General features: G+C 39.5%; 1 protein-coding gene across 3 annotated transcripts in view; it reads left to right on the top strand.

The window, feature by feature from the left end:
• Positions 1 to 18,139, top strand: part of APBA1 (amyloid beta precursor protein binding family A member 1) — a 37,715-nt gene extending 19,576 nt beyond the window's left edge. For 2 of the 3 annotated variants that reach the window (XM_035309583.1, XM_035309585.1), the window contains 8 exons: positions 4,260 to 4,292; positions 5,405 to 5,491; positions 6,070 to 6,255; positions 9,941 to 10,120; positions 10,953 to 11,165; positions 15,516 to 15,635; positions 16,246 to 16,386; positions 16,751 to 18,139. In XM_035309583.1, the coding sequence (XP_035165474.1) occupies positions 4,260 to 4,292; positions 5,405 to 5,491; positions 6,070 to 6,255; positions 9,941 to 10,120; positions 10,953 to 11,165; positions 15,516 to 15,635; positions 16,246 to 16,386; positions 16,751 to 16,822 (1,032 nt within the window). In that variant the 3' untranslated portion in view covers positions 16,823 to 18,139. The remainder of the gene's footprint in view (positions 1 to 4,259; positions 4,293 to 5,404; positions 5,492 to 6,069; positions 6,256 to 9,940; positions 10,121 to 10,952; positions 11,166 to 15,515; positions 15,636 to 16,245; positions 16,387 to 16,750) is intronic. The other variant, XM_035309584.1, reaches the window with a different exon arrangement.
• The last annotated feature ends 2,207 nt before the right edge of the window (positions 18,140 to 20,346 follow it).

Here is a 20,346-nt window from a genome sequence, read left to right on the forward strand (position 1 = left end):
CTTCATCTTCTGCTAATTCAGCTAACCAAGACAATCTCATCTCAACATTTTCTTTACTTTAACATTTATGCATTTTTCCTTTGTACAGTTTATTTTGAATTCCAGCTCAGACTCTGTCTGTACAATCATTTAAAAGAGAGAGGAAGAGATACAGCATGTTATCAGGAAGGCCAATAACATTGTCTATTAAAATCAACTTATGCTTCCTAATATTACTGCTCCTTTCAATGTTTCCATGCCAAGTGCTCAGTTCAGTTTGTGCATGGAATTCTCAGATGAATGCTCCCAATAGAAATATTGAGACGCTTCCAAAAATTTTAATTTTGCTGGTGTTCAAGTACAGAAATTTTTGTAACATTGTCTATAAAAATCTCTAGCATGCTAGCATTTTAGAGAAGGCACTATTTGGCAGGGAGGTAGCATTCCTGTCATCTTCTGCCATCTCTACAGGAAGTCTCCACAAACTTAAGACGCTTTCGAAAAGCATTGTTTTGTCTGCATTCAGTGGAGACTCTAGATTCAGTGGAATTTTTGTAAAAGATATTCACTCGGCTTTCTCAACCCTCACAGGTCATAGTCTTCGTGGCTTCTTCCCAAAGCTGCAGTGGAGACTTATCTTTCCACTGTCTTTTCCTTTCCTGCTTTGGGTGTGAGTAAAGCTGTGCCTTGTCTGCATGGTAGAAAAGTTGTCTGATTTGAATGCGCAGGAAACAAAAGGTAAGCTACAGGAAGGAAGGGAATAAGGACTTCAGTGAGGGTGGATCTAGGAGGGACACATCACTGTAAGCTGAAAAGAAAGATTAGCATCAGCTATGATAGGAAACGGGCATCAGGAGTTTAACTTGAGCCTGGGTCTGGACAGAGGAGGCCTGCCTTAGTAGAGGCAAAAATTGGACAGATGTATTAGAGAAAACTGAAATAGAAACAGATTGATTCAAAGTGGGTTTATGTAGTAGAAAAGAGTAGAATCTTTCTCTGAAACTAAATATATTTCTAGGAAATAATTAGGAAAATAAAGTTCTTTCTGAGGTTTCTGTTAAGCCTCAGCACTGCTGTGCCTCAGCACAGGAGGAATCTGTTTAGCTCATTTCACTCATCAAGCCTGAAATTTACACATCTGTGTAAAAGAGCAGGCATGCATATTCTTTGTTACAGATTTTTTTTTTTTCGGCATGTAGGTCCAAGCAGTTGCACGGTTGACCTGGTAAAACCCTAGCTTGCACACGTAATTTTCTGAAACTGTAAATTAATTTCAGAAAATGGTTTGCCTACTGCATGGCACACGGTACCATGGTACACTTCCTTGACAGTACTCTCCTGCTTCTAGGTGAAGTTTGGGAAATTTAAGTATGCTTCCCTGCACTGTAGGGTCATTGTTGTTGATTTTGGCTGTTTGTTTTGTTTTTTTTTGGTGATTCCCATAAAAAGCAAACTTTTTTATTGAGAACTTCATTATGACAGAGTTCTGTCTGCTAGATTCATCACTGCTCAAGGCAGCCTTTAGGCCAAATGTGTAAAATATTGCTCACGCAATGCTGGTGATACCTGTGCCCTACTCGTCCTTGTTTATGCAGTAAGTTAGGTGCTGCATATGAAATATTTCTCTAGAGATGAAGAAAACAAAGGTTATAAATTAAGACTGAGCTTTTAAAAATCTACAAATCTGAAGTTAAAAGTATTGGAAGTGGGAAGGACTTTGCTTAAGGCCTGCTGCGTACACATACCTCCCATGTGAACGTGTTACTTTCAAATTTAATAATCCGTTTAATGCTTACTTGTAGCAGAGACTTTAGACCATGCACTTATTCGTTCAGAATATGAACTGATTTTGAAAACAATTCTCCGTCCTTCTTCTGTAAACACGTATCTCTACAGTTAAAAGTGGAAGAATTGAGGATTTTCTTGCTTTGGCAGTTATCTCTGTGAAGTCAAGCTAAATTACAACAGAAAGAATGCTTTGAAGACATTCATCAAACTTAGTTGATTGCATATTTCCATGAAGAGGTACTTTTAGAGTTATGGAAGGTATTTCACTATTTTCTGACCGTAGTCTTATTTTTCCAAATAGTGTGGGGAAAAAAAAAAATCTTTCCATAGTTTACTTGAAAAAAACAATTTAATATTTGTAGCAGCATAGAAAAGTTAATGGTCATGATTACAATTCAAAGCTGATCTGTGGAGAATTGCTGCTACATTTCACCTATAGAATAACAGCTTTCATTTTTTATTTTTCACCAGCAGATTTGAGCTGTGTGGCAGGTTTGAACATTTTTAGATAACAACTGATTTAATTGCGGATTGTAATTTCAGAAGCCATATGTGAAAATAGCTTAATATTCTGCATATTTCATCTACCAAGTGTCATCTGGGTGTTTACTGAGTTGCAGTACATTTTTTGTGGAAGTCAAATGGGTTGACTGTATTTAAGCCATCCATGGAGCAGAAGCGAGTGTACTGATTTTTAAAAATCTGAGATTTTGGAAATCGCAACTAGCCACATAATTAAATCTCACTTAGGTTAAATGAAAATTCCAGAATCTGCATACTTTAAGAAATAGTATTTTGTGTAGAGGAGGTAGTTGCTGTTCTAAGAATTCTGAATTGATCTTCTGATCTAAATCACCAAAATAACTCTGTGATGATGAGGATTGGAATAATACAGTCACTTGTATAGAATTATCCTAATTTGGGGAGGCATTGGTGCTGTTTTTCTTTCTTTATTTCCTTTTCCTTTTTTTTTTTTTTTGTGGACTATATTTTCTTTCATGCCATTTCTGTGTAGTGGCAAATCACTTCTTAAAATTGTTTGTTCCATGTCATCACCTTAGTTCTATGAAACATTTTGGAGAGCAGTTTAAATGCTTTATCTCACGAGTGTCTCCCCTTTGCCCATTTTATGCCAGGCAGCTGTTACTCAAAATAAATATAGTATTTCTGAGTACCAGTGAACGTTAATATTAATATAATGCACAGCCTGCAGCACAAAGCAGTTCTAATTGCTTTTGCAATAGCTTGTTATCACCAGGCTATCAAATATTAATCAGTTTGAAAAAGGTGCCTAAAAGCTGGTGTGAGAATATATTCATATTTGTAAATAAGCAGCATGGTCTAAAGCTTCAGTTGCTGCTTTCAGATTTGTTTACATTAAAACTGGCAGATTTTAAGTTGTGAGCATCAGGATAAAATATTTTGCATTTTATGATTCTATGAAGCTTGAGATAGTAAGCCTCCTTCCCTCCACAAAAACACTTGTCAATTTAATTAGCTAACACTAACTGTTGGAAGTGAAAAGATATCTGCCAGCCCGGTGAGTATTGAATTTCTTTAGTAAGCAGGTCCGTAAGTTCAGTTCACTTTGGCTTGAATAATGATTGCAAGACTGTAGGAGTGATGATGCTTATTTATGTTGTTATTGTTATCACAGTAATAGCACATAAAATATCAATTTGTTGCAATGGGGTGGGTGATATGTCTCTGGATGTAAGTCATTTAAACTAGTGGCAATTAAATCAGTGACAAGAGACTGTTTTCAGAGGGGCTGTGGACATGAAGTATGTGCTCCACTGCCTTTCTTGAAAAAATATGGTGGTATGCAGGTGTCACAGGAAAACCTGTTGTTCAGAAATGCAATGTGAACGTTGGCGTGGACATATCTGCATAGAAGGAGGAGAAAATGGAGGTGACAATTAGCTTCTGTCACTTTGTATTTCCAAGAAAAACTAGTGCAGTTTTAGTGTGTTTTTTTTTTTTTTTTTTAAAGATGGTTCATGTGTGAGAGCATTAGGCAATTTGAATTTAAATTCTTTAATTCCTAAAAAAGTGGGAATAAAAATAGTTAAAATTCTTCTCATGCTTTTTACGCTGGTGTTGCTTTAAAGAAAGTAACCTCATGGGTTGTGCATGGTTAACCTGCTGCAGATGAGAGGAAGCTCTTTTTTTTTCTTTCCTTAAAAACAAAGAAATAAAGCCTGTTGTTTGAGAGTAGCATTTTACATGGAAAAAAAATCCTTTTGTATTTTTCCAGTCTCTTCTGGTGTGGTTTCTTTTCATTTTTTTACACCGGTTATGCTAAACGTGAAACTTTAAAAAAAAAAAAAAAAAGAAAGAAAAGGAAATAAATTAATCTAAGCAGGGACTAATTTAGAATGGCTAGTAGTCTGTGAGCCCTGGCATTAGCATGCAGATTCCTTCTTGGCTTGGAGTCTCTGTAAAGTCTTCTCTAACTATTCTCCTGTCTCTGTTTATTCCATGCTAAGCAGATGGCCCAGAAATTAGCCAAAAGCAGGAAGAAGGTGCAGTACAAACTCCATCAGCTTGATGTTATGCCTGTTCTTTTGTTTTCTGGGAGTTTTTTTTGTTTGTTTGCTTTTTGATTTTGCCTTTATTTTGAGTTATTTTCTGCATCCAGCAAGTTTTCTTTAGATTTATTTCTGAGCCACCATACAAGTTGACATTTCTCAGAAATCAGTTGCCTGGTTGGCCATTTTTTGTTGCTTATCATTAGCCATTTCATGTTACAAATAGAGTAAAGATTGGAATTATCAAATGGTTACAGGCAGTACCCAAAATCCATGCTAAAGAAACAGGACTGACGTGGCAAAGGTTCTAACTTTGTAAAATGACAGATTAAAAATAAGTCTGTTTTTTATTTTATCTTTTATCAGTAAGAACGGTCTGTTTGATTCACAAATGTGTCAAATTGCTGGATGCAAAAAAGAAAAAAAAATATGTCTATATACACAGTAATATGCTGAGTGACTTCTTTTAGTGATAAGTTTTGTTTTTGGAGGTTGTGAGTACCCTTTAACACCTCTAATTTTCTTTTAAAAATTACAAGCATTGGTTTTCTGTTGGCAAAGATATGACTTCTAAAGTGGGTTAGTGCTTGAATGGTATGTCTGACTGTGAAGGCCTTTTGACCAGAACTGTGTTATGAATTGCTTAAACCGTACCTACCTGTGGTACAGGTTTTTCCATTGGTCTGAGCAGTCATTGTAAGCCCATATAGAAATTACTCAAGCAAGAGATACTGTTAGGCCTTTCTATGGCATGTGTGTAAAACTTCTTTAAAGTAGGTTTCCTAATGTGGTGAGAATGAGAGAATCATTCTGATTTTCATTAAATCTTAAACAGCTCATGTCACAGTCATGTATAACTTTACTGGATCAGTAAATATATCAGGGAAGCTTTTATGGGGTTAGAAATTGCTCAAATACTATCCAGGTCACTTTCATATATCTGTATATAGTTTCCATATCTTTGTGTTTAGCTTTTGCAGTCTAATACTCTACCTTGCATCGCTGGTCTGGTGACTGTGTTTTAGTATGCCCCTGTTTGTGCGCTAACATCATTAGTAAGGATGCTACCTTATGTTTGTGTTTGACTCTAACTCATTTATTTGCAGGCTCCCGAAGGTGAATCTCAACCCATGACTGAAGTGGACCTGTTCATTTCTACACAGAGAATTAAAGTACTGAATGCAGACACGCAGGTATAGACAAGGATGCCTTTGTCAGTATCGTGATAGTAGGCGGCTGAAACAGAGTTTCACCAACCCGCCAAATTTTATCCTACAAAAAGTGCTGGGTCTTGTACTTCTCCCCAGGATTTCCTAGGTCGAAATCCGCATTCAAGAGCCATGTCAATTAGTCTGCCATGTCTGTAGAACGTGATTAGAATTTGTCAGTAAACTAACTGCATTCAGCTGACTTCTTACAAGCTGTGAAGTGACAAGTATTGATTGTGCCTAGAGCAGCCCAGAATGTTTGGTTTTGATAATCTGAAGTTTATAGTCCTTTGCCCGTTGGTCCCATGCCTGCCCAGCATATTCAGGCTCTGATATTGAGGTCTTTGTACTTTTCAACAGAAAATAAAACTATAATTTGTAAAACATGTTCTTTGCTTTACTTGGAAAGCATAACTCTTGTTTTCTATTGGCAACTCCCTTAGTGCATGACTCTTTATGTGGACTTAACAAAGGTCTTATGTTACCATTTGTGTGTTTTCATAAGACCAGGAGTACAATAAGAAGAAGTACCTGCTCATATTATTTTTTTTTTTATTCCACAGGAAACCATGATGGATCATCCCCTACGGACCATTTCATACATCGCAGATATAGGCAATATAGTTGTTCTGATGGCTCGTAGGAGAATGCCACGATCCAACTCCCAGGATAATGTGGAAGCATCTCACCCTTCCCAGGATGGAAAGAGACAGTACAAAATGATTTGCCATGTCTTTGAGTCTGAAGATGTAAGGAATTACTCTGTCTCATAATTTTCTAGGGGTGGAAATGTAAGCACATTTTGGTAGTCTTGAAGTCCACGGCAGGTGGTCCTGTTTGTTCATTAACCGCAACAAGGTATTTCATCTTGCTTTTTGTTGGCATGTTCAGACCTGACATTTCACTCTCAAAACTGTTGTATAAAAACTTCCCTTTTTTGAGCACATAGAGTACCTTTCAGTAGCAATGAGAAGAAGGTTCAGCTGCCACAGTTTACATATACCAGCTCATAGTCTGCCCTTGAGAGTGAATGTCTATCAAAGAAGCTTGTTTCCTAGGGAAACTGTAATCCTAAATACTACATCAAGGATCACTGATACAAATCAGAAATGTGACTTTTGTTGTTGTTGAGGAGGTCTGAGTTGGAGAGTAGTTGGTGACATTGTATTAAAAGCCAGCAAGGAAAACTGATAGTTCCAGTAATCCTGAAGTACCCTGAACAGAGACAGCTGAGTGAATGTCTATGGTGTAGGTTGACTAAGTTACCTGTTACCAAACTTGATAGCCTGTCTTCATGGTCAGTGTACAAAACATGCTGATTTTACACACTTTTTAAAGGTCTATAAATGAAAGGTAAAATCAAACACCCACACATCAGACGGAAGTGGCCAGATATATAATTGTCAGTCTCATAATCAGGTTAGCCCTAGGTGAAGTGATACCACACAGTGTTTCTAATAATTTGGGAAGGCAAAAATTCCCCATTCTAAACCCTCCACATAACTGTGTCTGTGGCAACTGTCATATTAATACTAGTCAAGTCAGACGGTTCCTGTAGCAGGAGGTGGAATAAGGGGAATCACTCCCATGTGTAAATTATGTACACATTACAGGGGCGATGCCAGTTAGGGAAGGCATCCTGCACAAATCAGGGAGGATGAGGTAAGGACTTACTTCCTATCCTTGTGGCTTGCATATCACTTAGTCTGAAGAAAGTCTTTGTAGTGCAACGTCAGATATGCTGAACTAGTTAACAGAAGTAAAGTGAAAATACCAGGTTCTTTTAATATCCTCATATGCCTTGTACTCCATCGTGTATCAGCAAGATGGGAAGGTTTCCTTGAATAAGCAGCCAATTTTATGTAACGGTGAACCTAGTCTGAACCCATGATCAGGTATATTATGTGGCTGCAGATGCATGTGCATGCTATCACACCCTGCTGAGGTTAAAAAGTAAAGACAAAAGCGCTGATATAAGTAATCCTCTACAAAAATTTTAGCAAAGAACATAAAAAACTGCAGATTTTTTTTTTCCAGAACAGCATGTCAGCCCGTTTTGCAGAGGTTTTCAAGCAGCTGATGCAAAAACAATGAAAATAGCCATTGTTTTTTTCACTTAATACCACTTGATATGTTGTCTGTTTTAAGACTCTGTTCCTGTATTTCCAGTTCCAAGTTTGTACAGTGGTAGCTCTCTTACTGTCCAGTTGGAAAAGCAAAAAAAAAAAAAAAGGGGGGGGGGCAAAAAAAAAAACAACAAAAAACAGATGCTAGAGGCTGTGGCTTGCTTTCCTTCAGCACGTGGTAGTTTGACTGTGATCTAGATCTCCTGGATCTGTTTCCTAGGCTGCTCTTAATACCTTGACTAGCTGGAATCTGTGCTTCTTCCTTCTGATCACTGGCATTACTTTCTGTGGTTTGTTTGGTTCAGGGCACATTTGTGTTGGATATGATCATCCCTGTGCCACCTGATACTGGCTTAGAAAGGACCTGTCCGTAGTCCCAGTAAAAGTGTTGTTCAGTGACACAAAAATAAGCTGAGAAATTGCAAGAGATCATTTCAGCTTTCCTTAGTCAAGGTGTAGTTCACAAATAGTATACAAATTTACCTCAAATATCCAAGTGACTAAGAAAGAGAATGGAAACATCATAGTACTTGTTAGCAGGAAGGAGACAGTATCTTTAAAGATCTTGTACACCTAACAGAATAGTACAGCCTGTTTATATTTTAAATCTCATACGTGTCTCATTGTCACCTTTTCTTCTGGGACAGCTGGGTATTCAGAAGAATTTACATAGAAACTGTCACAGAAACTCTTAAGTCCTCAGGTAGATTTTAGCCAAAATGTGTACCTGCTTGGAAATGTCCTTATCTAAGGAGTCTGGTAACAGATTTTTAATTCTGTCTAGCTCTAACTCTTCAAAAGAGCTGAACCTTAGTAATGTGTCCGAATGCTGGGTGTCTAATAGGATTTGATCTTTTCTTGGAGACAAGATGTATCTGTATGAACATAAAGTCCACTGTTGTCTCCTCTGTTGGTTTGTGGAGCTAAGGAGATGTAGTTTTCCTGTTATCTTGCTGTCTTGTTCTTGCCATCATTAAGCTGGATTGATCTGAGCATTGGCAAAGTAATGCTTGTCTGGATGTTGACCTTTTCAGCACCAGCAATCATGCTGTTCTCATCAGCAGGTTTAGTGCTACCTTGAGGTGTTTTAAAATGCAATCAACAACTTATTTCATGGTTCGGAACCTTTCCTTTATTAAGGACCAGACTGGACCTTAAAATACAACTGTTAGGCTGTATAAAAATATACCATAGCACTGTTCATTCATCACCAGCCCCCCCAAGGCCTAGACTGTTAGCTGTGGAGCTCTGACCTTCCCTTCCCTTCCCTTCCCTTCCCTTCCCTTCCCTTCCCTTCCCCTAGCCAGTACTGCACTCCAAGGGACTGTTTCAGTGCACATCAAAGCCAGCTCCTGTGTGCTGCGCAGTGCTGCCTGCACAAAGCAGTTACGCACAGCAGCACCGCACCGTGCTGCGCTGCTTTCCCCTCCCGTCCCGTACCCAGGTCATTCTAACCTCACCTTGATCACCTCCACAAAGGGAGACATCCCTGTTGTCTGCTGTTTCCAGCTCCACCCGCTACCTTGCGTGGCACAGTGCTTTACCTGTGTTGGCCTTTGTGCCTTATTTCTCTCCCGCAGCTGTTGAACGGCTCGTGGTCAGTCAGTGAAGTTTGGGGACTGCTGCATTTGGTGGCTTGAGGTGCAGAGGCTACGGGAAACTGCATGTGCAAGAGAGTGCGTATGTAGGACAGGCTGAGAAGGAAAGGGGTAGAAAAGTGGAGGGAGACGGAGGGAAACAAGAAATGTACTGGGGAGAGGTTGAAAGAGGCATTGGGGTGGAGAAGGAGCTGCATGTGGCCATTTCTCAAAACTTCAAGGTTACTTCAGTGAGTCAGTAGGTGCTGCCCTTTTCCTCCTTCATCTGGGATGAGGTAGGAGCTGCCAATACAGACGTGATGATTTTAAAAGAGGGGGAGAAAATGGGGAGGAAATATCCTTCTCAATATAGTTGTGTTTTCTAGCAGACATTTTCATTTTCTCTGCTGGCCTGTCAGAGAATGGCATTGCCTCTACCAGAAGGGAGAGCCACACGGGAGCTGCATGTATGAGAAGAGTTGTAGGTGAGAGGTAGAGTTCTCTTTTGCCGTCTCTGCTTCAGTCACTGCAGCAGGCATATTCGCATATGAAGGTGTTGACATTTTTTGAGCCTTTTAAATTAAGATTTAATGCAGAAATATTTTTAAACCCTAACTTGACTTGTAGGGATAAGCCATTTTACAGTGTGATTGTAACAGCAAAAGTGGCAGTTCACAAGACCATCAGAATGTTTGACTTTTTTTCTTTTATCTTCTTTGGAACGGCTGCAGGCACAGCTGATTGCACAGTCCATAGGTCAAGCATTCAGTGTGGCCTACCAGGAGTTTCTGAGGGCAAATGGGATCAATCCAGAAGACCTTAGCCAGAAGGAATATAGCGACTTGCTCAATACCCAGGACATGTACAATGACGACCTCATTCACTTCTCCAAATCTGAAAACTGCAAAGATGTATGTCTCTTATTTTTCTCCTTAACAGCATTAAGATTGTCTGTACCAGCTGCAGGCCCATGCTGGCAGAAATCAGAAAACCATTAATGCTTCCTATAAATGACCCAAGTGAGTCTAGAATATCTCTCCCAGTAAGTCAGCCTGTCATCAGTTCTGTATCAAAGGCAAACGGTGAACCCAAAGTCTATCAGCAGTGAAATGATTTTCCATCCGTGTTTGTTTTATTAAACAGATTTCAAATGTTTCACATTGTATTTTAATGAAATGAATGTAAAACAGATTAACAATTGATACAATTTACAGATTACAGTAAATAACGTAACATTTATGGAAGAACTAGTGTCAGTGAAAGTGGCTGATTCCAGATTTTAAAGGATTGTATTTGGTGAAAGGATTTGCTGCTTGGTTCTTTTAATAATGATGAACCTGCGCACCACTGCAACGTACAGCTAGTGGTCTTCCAATGTGCAGTCATAAGCTCTTACAAAGTCCTCCTGTTTAGCTGTGTCCACTGAACCCCTGTCATACAAGGGCTTCTTCCCTTCTGGTTCCCTCTGCTCATAAGCAGAAACAACTTGTGTGAGGGCACGTTCAGCCCTAAGCAAAGCCTGTATATTTGGTGTTGATTATTTCATGTTTGAATACAACCGAAACGTAGTACCCTATTCGTTTTGCACTAGGAAGTCAGGTTGCAAATAATGAGGGTATGTGTTTCTTGATTGATAAGGTATGTGTTTTTGTGGGAGGGGGGAGGAAGGATTGCAGGGGGAAGGGGGCCAGTTCCGTAGTTGAGAAAAAGCTTTTGTTTGAAACACTTTTTCTTATGATACAGGTTTACATCGAAAAGCAAAAAGGAGAAATCCTAGGTGTAGTGATTGTGGAGTCTGGTTGGGGATCCATTTTACCTACAGTTATCATAGCCAATATGATGCATGGAGGACCAGCAGAGAAGTCTGGGAAGCTGAATATAGGGGATCAGATCATGTCGATCAACGGGACCAGTCTAGTTGGCTTACCACTCTCAACATGTCAGAGCATTATAAAGGTATGGAGAATGTTTCTGGATGTTTTCAAAGGGTTACATGATAGGAGAGGATTATAAGTACAGAACTATTAAGTAATAATTCTTATCAAATGTTTGTATAGCACTACCCATTTAGTGATGTTCAGAGTATGTTGCAAATTATGCTCCGCTAAGTTTTCTGACTCCCAGAAAGTGATCTATGTATCTACTTGTGTGATGGTTTTACTCGAGTGGGCAGCCGAGCTCCACCACAACCGCTCTCTCACTCCTCCCCTCCTCAAAGAGGAAGGGGGAGAAAAGACAACACAAAGAGCTCGAGGTTTGAGATGAGAATGATTTAATTAAGGAAAGGGGAATGGGGAGAAAGAGAAACAAAAGAAACAACAAGGCCGCGCGGAAGCACAGAGAGAAAGAAAAAAAAGTTATTCTCTACTTCCCATCAACGAGCGATGTTCGGCCACGTCCCGGGAAGCAGGGCCTCAAAACGCGTACCGGTTGTTCAGGAGAGACCCTCCCCCATGAGAGGCCCCCTTTTATTGCTCAGTGTGACATCAGGTGTTATGGAATATCCCTTTGGTTGGTTTAGGTCAGCTGCCCTGGTGATGTCCCCTCCCCATCAATTGCCCACCCCCAGCCTGCTGGCTCTTGGGGGCCTGGAAGGAGTTCTGATGTTGTGCCAGCACTATGCAGCAATAGACATAACACTGGAGTGATACCAGTGCTGTTCCAGCTATGAGTGCAGAGCACAGCACTGTGTGGGCTGCTGCAGGGAAAGGTGACTCCATCCCAGACAGACCCAACACAACTTGTATAGCCAAGGATTCTGTGCAGAACCTCACACCATGAGAATATTTTGTTGAAAAGGAAGATATTACCAGATGCACATCTGAAGGACCTTAACATTTTACATGACATATGGAGACACAGGTGCCTAATATTGTCCTCATCCATGATAGCTGTTTAAGTGACTCCTAGGGTCTGGCAGAAATGGATCTGAGGCTTTCTTTGTTTGTTTTATTTTTACATATTTTTACCTTTGAACTAGAGACAAAGGAACATGCTTATCCTTTGTAGAAACTCTGCCTGAGTTATTTGAAAGTGCAATGCTTCTATTGACTTGGCTAAATGGGGTATTTTAATTAAAAGAACTTTCTTCTAGTTGTCAGAGAAGTACGTAACTGCAGAAAGCATGCAGGTCAACTGGAACTGTCAGGGTTAGCTGTAGGGAACAGGTATTTTAAACATCAGAGTTTCAAGAGCAGGAAAGGTACATCACAGGGGAATACTGGAGATGAAGTGAAATGGACTTGGTTATTTAGCAACGTACCTCACAGCGCTCCATGCAGACATGTAAAACTGGCATCATAGTGTAACAGAAATCCTTCTCTGATTCCTGCGTACATGGCTGTTAAAGTTGCCTTGCTATACAACTTTCTGGTGACTGTTTGTTTCATGTAATGTGTTTCTTTGCATTTTGTACTTCTGTATTTCACAAAGTACATTTTTATTTTTTGTCCTTGAATTAGTTTTGTAATACTTGAACTCAGATTTTTGCTCTAAGGACTTCCTTCCTCTTCTGGTTTCCAAAAACATGAATTCCGTGCTGTAAGGAGTAATAGGTGCACAGATCCCTGAGCCAGCCAGTTTAGATTCAGAGTGGAAATAATAGCCTGGAACTGTATTATACTAAAAATGTGGCAAAAACAGTCGCACATTTGTGAAGCATGAAAAAAATAAAATCACATTAAAAATCTCTCTGCCAACTTCAGTGGAACTAAACCCACCATGAATTCAGACTTTTCATGTTAGCCTTACTTGTTTCCTATCTCACATCAATTTTATCTCTAAAACAGTGATGAGTTGTGCTTCTCTGATTCAGAGCCTTTTTAGGTAGAGTTTCATTATGATGAACCTTATCTGTACTTTCTCAAAACAGAAACAGTCAGCTTTGCAATCTCCAGCTTCTGCAGACATTCGCCTTCCTCAGTGGTACTTATGGAAGTTGCTATAGGAACTGGTAGCCATTTATTTTGTCTTCCTAGACAAAAGCAAAGCCTGCATATTTTCATGTCTTCATAACCATGCATGTAAACCTGTTCATATAGCACTTCTCGTATCAAGTAGAGGAACCACTGAATGATCTAAGCACAAGTTTAAATGTGGCAGAAATATCTGAGATTTCAGGTTTATTTAGCATGTGCTAAGAACTCCTATTAAAAGATGTGTTACATAGGTTAGAAGATACCTTGCAAGCACTTAAATAAGGCAGTTTTAGTATTAGAGATGTAAGCTCTGCTACTAATTGACTGAAAACCACAGAGCTAGAAAGAAATGTTCCACATGTGGTGGCTATTCCCTGATTGTATTGCACTACTTGTCTCTTTTTTGGAAGCCTCTGATGATGGCTATTACCCGAAACAAACTCAAGGACTACATAAGCAACTGGATTGTTCAAATGATACAGTTGCTTTTTTTCTAATAAGCACATGCTACCATTCTGCGTAATACTAGGAGCTAGCTGTTATTGCAATAATTGTACTTTCTGTAAAGTTACAAATTTTTTGTTGGGGGCCACATTAGTTCTTTTCGAAGGAATAGATTTAAATAACTCGTGCGTACTTCAGGGGCAGTAAGAGAGCATTGTTTTCAACTCTGTTGAAGACATGCAGCATGAATGTACTCGGAGGACCCTAGTTAGACACCTAAATTCCCCGTAGATAGAGTCGACTCTGCAAGACTCCTGCCCTCCTGGATTTAGAAAATTAAGGCAGAATCCCTTCAGACTTTTGTCCAAACATTACAGCCACAGCTTAGAACGGTTTAGTTGCTCCTGTCTTTTATTCAGTATGTTCATTTGAAGACCTGCAGGTGAATGGCCCTTGAGCACTGCAGCTAACTCCACTGAGGTAAACATAGTCACAGAAGAGGTGGAGTTTGGACCTTCTTTGTGCTGAGAGTGGAGCTGAGGCACTCCCCACAGGCATGTGCTTTGCCACTTCGTGTTCGCATGCTCTTTCTCTTGGAGCAACCTTGAATAATGAGCCAAGCTGAGCCCAGGACTGCGTGGAAGTGCGGCCAGCTGTTGCCCATGTGATGATTGCATCCAGACAGTTCAAGGCATTGACAAGAAAAAAGATTCTAAGGCAGTTAACCCTGGCTGGATGCCATTTCAGTTATTCAAGTCACTGCTGAGTCCAGAGTCAGCAGAATCATTAGCAGTAAATGGGATGTAGAATCTTCACTGTGTTACCTTAGTTGTGGTGGAAATTAACCTCTCAAAGTCAATGTTGGACATCCATTAGTTTCAGTGGGACCCAGATTTCAATTGTACATATAAAAAGAATTCAGAAATAGGTTTGGGAATTGATATGTGTTGTATAAGGTAAGGTGGAAGATGCTGTATTTTTTATAAAGCATTTCTTTCTTGATGTGGATTTATTTATTTGTTGAAGGCTAATCCTTTGTGTGAATTAAGCATTAAAGGATAGAAAAATCTGTGTCCCGTTCTGTGTTGGACAGAAAAAGGATCGTAACAGTCTACAAGGAAGAAATCTGAACGCTTGAAATTGTACAAGGGGTCAGATTGCAGTTATCTGCATTTTAACATCTGATTTTTCATGGAGCCATACAATGACAGAGTCTCCGAGACTAGCAAGCACCCTGGTTCAAAGCAGCGTCAGCTAGAGAAGGTTGCTTAGGGCTGTGCCCGCTGGGGTTTAAATAACTCCAAGGATGGACACTACACAGCTCTCTGGGCAATCTGTTTTAGTGTTTCACCACCCTCACAATAATATATATATATTATTTATTTATATATATATATTTCTTCAGTTTTCTTTTGGTAACAAGAAGTCCATGATGATATGTCTAGGTAATATATCTAGAGAGAAGAAGGAATGGGAATGCTGTGATCTTCGTATGAGTAGAACTCCCCATTTGTGTGGCAGAATGCAATATATCCCATTAGAGAAGCCACGTACTTGTTACTGTCTTAGCTACCTATTTAAAATTTCATTTCCCAACCACAGTCAGCTTTTTCGGTGGGCTGCATAAACCAGTTTCATATTTTTTTTGGATGTTACTTGTGTTATGAAATGAAGAAATTGCCAACAGGAAGCTATACTTCTTAAAACAACAGTGCCAACTTCTTGGCAAGAAACATTTGATGCTGCATTGCTGATTTGACTGAATATTCACGTACGTATGTCTGGTGTTCAGTGATTTGGTTCTGTTTTAAAGCATACAAAGAACTGTTTATTCAGGACTGTTCCCATGTCAATGTTTTAACACTTACTTTTTTTACTCAGTGTTTGTGTTAGATGTTTCACCCTATCTCTGCCAGCATATTTCATGGTGATTTCTTTTTTGCAGGGTTTGAAAAACCAGGCCCGGGTTAAGCTGAACATAGTTAGGTGTCCTCCAGTAACAACAGTCTTGATCAGGAGACCGGACCTCAGATACCAGTTGGGCTTCAGTGTGCAAAACGGGATTGTAAGTAGCTTCCAGACTCCCTGGTGAAGCTTTAATATACATGAAACTTCACGTCTATTTGTGACAGTGTGGGAAGAGGGAAGCTGCCATTTTCTTCTTCACAGCAAGCAACACTTTGCACACGTGCGAAGTCTTAGATGTAAACGTTATTTTTGTATTTGGCTCTACTTAGTCCACAACTTCAGAGTTAGTCAGGGGAACAGAAAAGCACTTTCAGGTCAGAGAAAGAAAACCATGTACCTGAAACTTTTCTCATCTGTTTGTCTAAGCAAGCTGTTGTATGTTCTCAAAAGAAAAAGACTATTCTTAATCCTCTTCTGCAGTAAAGCATTTGCATCCTGAACATTATTGAACTGTGGTCCTTTTAAACTGCCAAACCGTAGCGTATCTGACATAAACACAAATAGCCTTTTCTGACAGTTAGTTTTGTTCTTGGAAGAGAATACACTGCAATTATTTGCCAGTAACAAATTTTACTTTGAATCTGTGATGGACTACAATTTAGAATTTGTTGCAATTCTATATTGAGTTACAACTTAGAGCAAAAATGGGTAATCTAAACCCTCTCTTCCATATCTAGACCCTGCTAAATTTCTCCTTTCTCTTCCAGATCTGTAGCCTTATGAGAGGTGGTATAGCGGAGCGAGGAGGTGTGCGTGTTGGCCATCGGATCATTGAAATCAATGGGCAGAGTGTTGTGGCAACACCCCATGAGAAAATTGTGCACATCCTGTCAAACGCTGTTGGTGAGGTAAGAGCAGTGCCTCTAGGCACAACATATTTCGTCATTGTTACTTCTTTTGGCCTGTTGCTACTCAAATTTGAACAATGGAAGCCAGGGTAAAGACAGTCCACCATTTCTTTTTTTATTTACTGATAGTTCTCAAGTGTTTTAGATGAACCCTAAGCAGAAAATATTTGTGTCCACAAGTGCGTTAGATGTTGGTTGATTCTAATCACACAGTTCCATAAAATCACCACCTGCAATACTTTAGTAAGAGTATGAAAACTCACAGGCTTTGCTTTTTGTTTCTGTCCTGTATTCTTTTAGCTTGTTCGTTCCCAAAGTTTGGTACATGCTAGGAATATTGATTAATTTCTTTTATTTTTTCTAGATTCATATGAAGACTATGCCAGCTGCCATGTACAGACTGTTGACTGCACAAGAGCAACCAGTTTACATCTAAAGCCGACACCTCACTGTCACAATGTGCATGGAGGATGTTTTTCCTCGTTAGTGCTTGTCTCTCTAGTGCTGCATTTCTGTGTCCGCAGAGACATTTCTTTCTTTGTCTCACAAAAAAAGAGACTTTATATCTCTTTTCCCTCCCTTTCTCCCCTTCTCCGTAACATTTTTCTGCATTTTGGGAAGGGGCAAAATATATGGGACTGCTTTGGTTGCATCTCTTTACAAGTGGAACTAAACACAGTTCCACATGCAAAACAGGAAAATAGCAGCAGCATTGTTCGCAGCAGGATTCACAAAAAGGATCGACTCTGGTTCATTCTAATAACCAGTTTTATTTTTGTGACTATTATTTGGTAAACTAAATAAATTAAATGTTGCTAAATGAAAGATGTCTTTTACCAAACAGACAGAAGTGTAGGGTACAAAGTGTTCTCGTGGACATCCTGCACGTGGCTTTCCTTTTCTTCCCCTATCTTCCCACAGGCACTGAGCTCTGTTTTAAAGGTTTATGTCTGTAAGGAAAGGTAGAATACCAAAAAGACATTTTTTTGCCCTCAGGAAGAATACCTGCTTATGAAGAATGAGTAAATGCTGCTGTGGTAAAATGGACTGTCCAAATACCTTTTAATTACCTTCTGTTACCAGTTTTTCATGATCTTAGGACCCTAAAAGGTACTCTGAGAGTTGCTGAAACACATTACAATTGCATTAATTACACCAAGTAATTGGGGAGGCATATTTTACAACTGCCTCTCCCTCTCTACCCCCAGTTTTTGAACCCTTTTGTTCTACTTTGTTTTTAAATGCAACTTCTCTTCTATAGTCCCTTGCCTATTTTAGAAGTTAAAGGAAAGGGGAGAGAGGGAGGGGAGAACAAGAGAAACAATATGGGGATTTGCTGAATAGCTACACGTTTTCTAGGCTCTTAATTCTGCATTTGATGCACACAGCAATGTGTGCCAGTGTATATAGATGTTTTTAAAATTGTGCTTGCTATTTATGAAGTTTGAATATAAGAGATCTGCATACTATTCTAAGTAATTTTGTTCTCTGAGCCAGTTCTAACATATATTTTTGTCCAAAGACCTTGTCTAATTTTATCCTCTTTAGTTCATGACATAGATAACAATGGGAGGGATAAGGTGGGAATAAACGTATTTATTTTGTTATATAAGTTAAGTTGTTATATTTTTTTCCATTTGTATGGCACTTAACGGATATATGTGTGTACTATATGCACTTGTATGAAAAAGACATAGGAAATGTAGGATTAGATTGGCCTGTAACTTGCATGCTAGCAACAAAAGGGGAAGGGGAAAAATGGGTTGGTGGTTGGTTTTTTTGTTGGTGTTTTTTTTTTTTTTTTCTTTTTTTCCCTGTTTGTTTTTAATTTAAAAAAAAAAATGACTTTCTTTGTAGTGAGAGGGCAATTCTCCATTCTTTGTTGTATACTGGTGTTTACACTGAAATTGAACCATGCATTCAGTCCAGGCTGATATGCTGATTTTCTTTTAAAGAAACAGTTTCTGCTCTGTCTTGCTGCGATAGGAAGACCCAGTGAGATGAAGACAAGAACAGGTCACACACACGCACGGACGTGTCCCTTCTGTTCTGAGAAGGCGTTCATGGTCACAGTCACTTGTTTGGCTATTGCTGCGTGGCAGGCCGTGCAAACTGGGCATCGTTTGCAGTCCAGTAGCGACACCTAGAAATGGCCCCAGGGTCTCATGGAAGTGGATGTGTCTGTGTGTGCTCACACGCGTGTGCATGGGCACACCTGCTGCACACGCTGCCGAGAGCCACCCAGTGCCCCCAGCAGAGGGGTACTTCAGAAATAATGGCCGGCTGTGGGGATGAGTAAACTTTGTGTTCCAGTGGGTAGTAAATATTTAAGGGAGGTCATGAAGTGGTGCATAAACTGTTGTAGTAAATGAATATGTTTTAGTGTTGAGGTTAATGTACGATGACTTGATTTTACTGCAGTTCTTGTTGTTCTATCAGTTAATCCCAGTCTCTGGAATAGCAGACCGCACGAGAGCGTGGTGTTGGTATTCCAGTTAGTGACTTACCTCTGCTACCAGACTGATGCAAGTAGATAGTGAATGACTTCTGAGTATATTGTTTAACTGTAGACATCTAGTTTATGACGATCATTTGAACTTTTTTTTCAGAACTTTGCATATATAGAGTAATATATGTAAATATGATATATAACCATGTACAATTTAGATTATATACAGCGCAGCCTTTCCATAAGTTGCCTGAGGAAACTCGGTGAACTCTTGTAGACACAGTTACCATGCTTCTGGTTCCTGCTATGTTTACACTCTCAGCTTCACTTGTTTATGTGGCTCTGTAAAACTTACGTGGTAGGGTCTTTAACTGACTTCACTGGGAAAAGAGGAGGACCTGAACACCCAGGGGTATTGACGGATGAAACAACTGTGGCTTTTTTAAAAAAATCTTCCAGCCAAGATTCTGCCAAGTGTTTGGCTCTCGAATGCTTTCATGGTAAATAGCCACTTAACATTAAGCAAGTGAATGTTAGCAGGATCAGGGTCTAGTACAGAATCTGTTGTTGCAGTTAGGATGTGTGTGGAAGGCCCGTGAGCTGGGAGGCCCATGGTGTGGCACACGCTGCAGGTAACTGCCTTCTAAGCAATCCCTTTTAAATTCGTAGAGTGAAAGACTTCCAAAAAATGTGCTCAGAAAGGAGAGCTGACAGTTCTCTAGACTGTTGCAGCAGTTTGTTAGATGATGTGAAATTGTAACAAAAATGGTGGAACAAACGGCTGGTTTACATTCCTTCTTCAGTGACGGACCTGATTTTTTTCTCTTCCTCACTGCTTTGTGCAGTCTGATTCTTCGATTCTTCAGTGTTTACATTAGGATGAAACATCCATTCTGTTTGTTTTGTTTTGTTTTACTGGAAAGTTTCACGCATTTGTTTTGAGTTTTTCAAATTCGAGGTTCAGTTGGGGTTTCCAGGTTTGCTTGCTTTCCTTGTTTTTGTTTTTGTTTTTTTAATAAAATGAATTTCTGAAGACAGCAATGTGGTTGAGATCTCTTGTACATATTTAGCGCAGTACCTAGACTATGAAGTTATATTATTGTTCTGTAAAGAGGGTGAATAGAAATTATTGTAAAGCGTTGGGAGAAGTATAGTATTGTATTTGTAACAATATTGTTCTTTGTAAACATTTAATGATCTCTATATAAAAATATAAATATATATATATAAATACATGTGAGCCTGGAATGTTGATACTGCACATCTACTGAATGTAATTCCTCTGATGTTTTTGCCACAGGTCTCTGACCTCTGTAATGAAGCTGCTGTGGTCTGATTTGGGGGGTGGGGGGCGCGGAGGAGGAATGGGCTTTTACTTTGGGGGGCGGGGGGGTGGGGGAAGGAGTTCTGGGCAGCTGTTTTGTTGTGACGTGTTTACTGTGCTACATTCCTTTATTTAACAGAGCGCTAATGTCTGTAAGATTTGCAACAATAAAATACAAAACAAAAAT

Source organism: Oxyura jamaicensis, chromosome Z, assembly GCF_011077185.1.
Source record: "Oxyura jamaicensis isolate SHBP4307 breed ruddy duck chromosome Z, BPBGC_Ojam_1.0, whole genome shotgun sequence".
Classification (NCBI taxonomy): Eukaryota; Metazoa; Chordata; class Aves; order Anseriformes; family Anatidae; genus Oxyura; species Oxyura jamaicensis.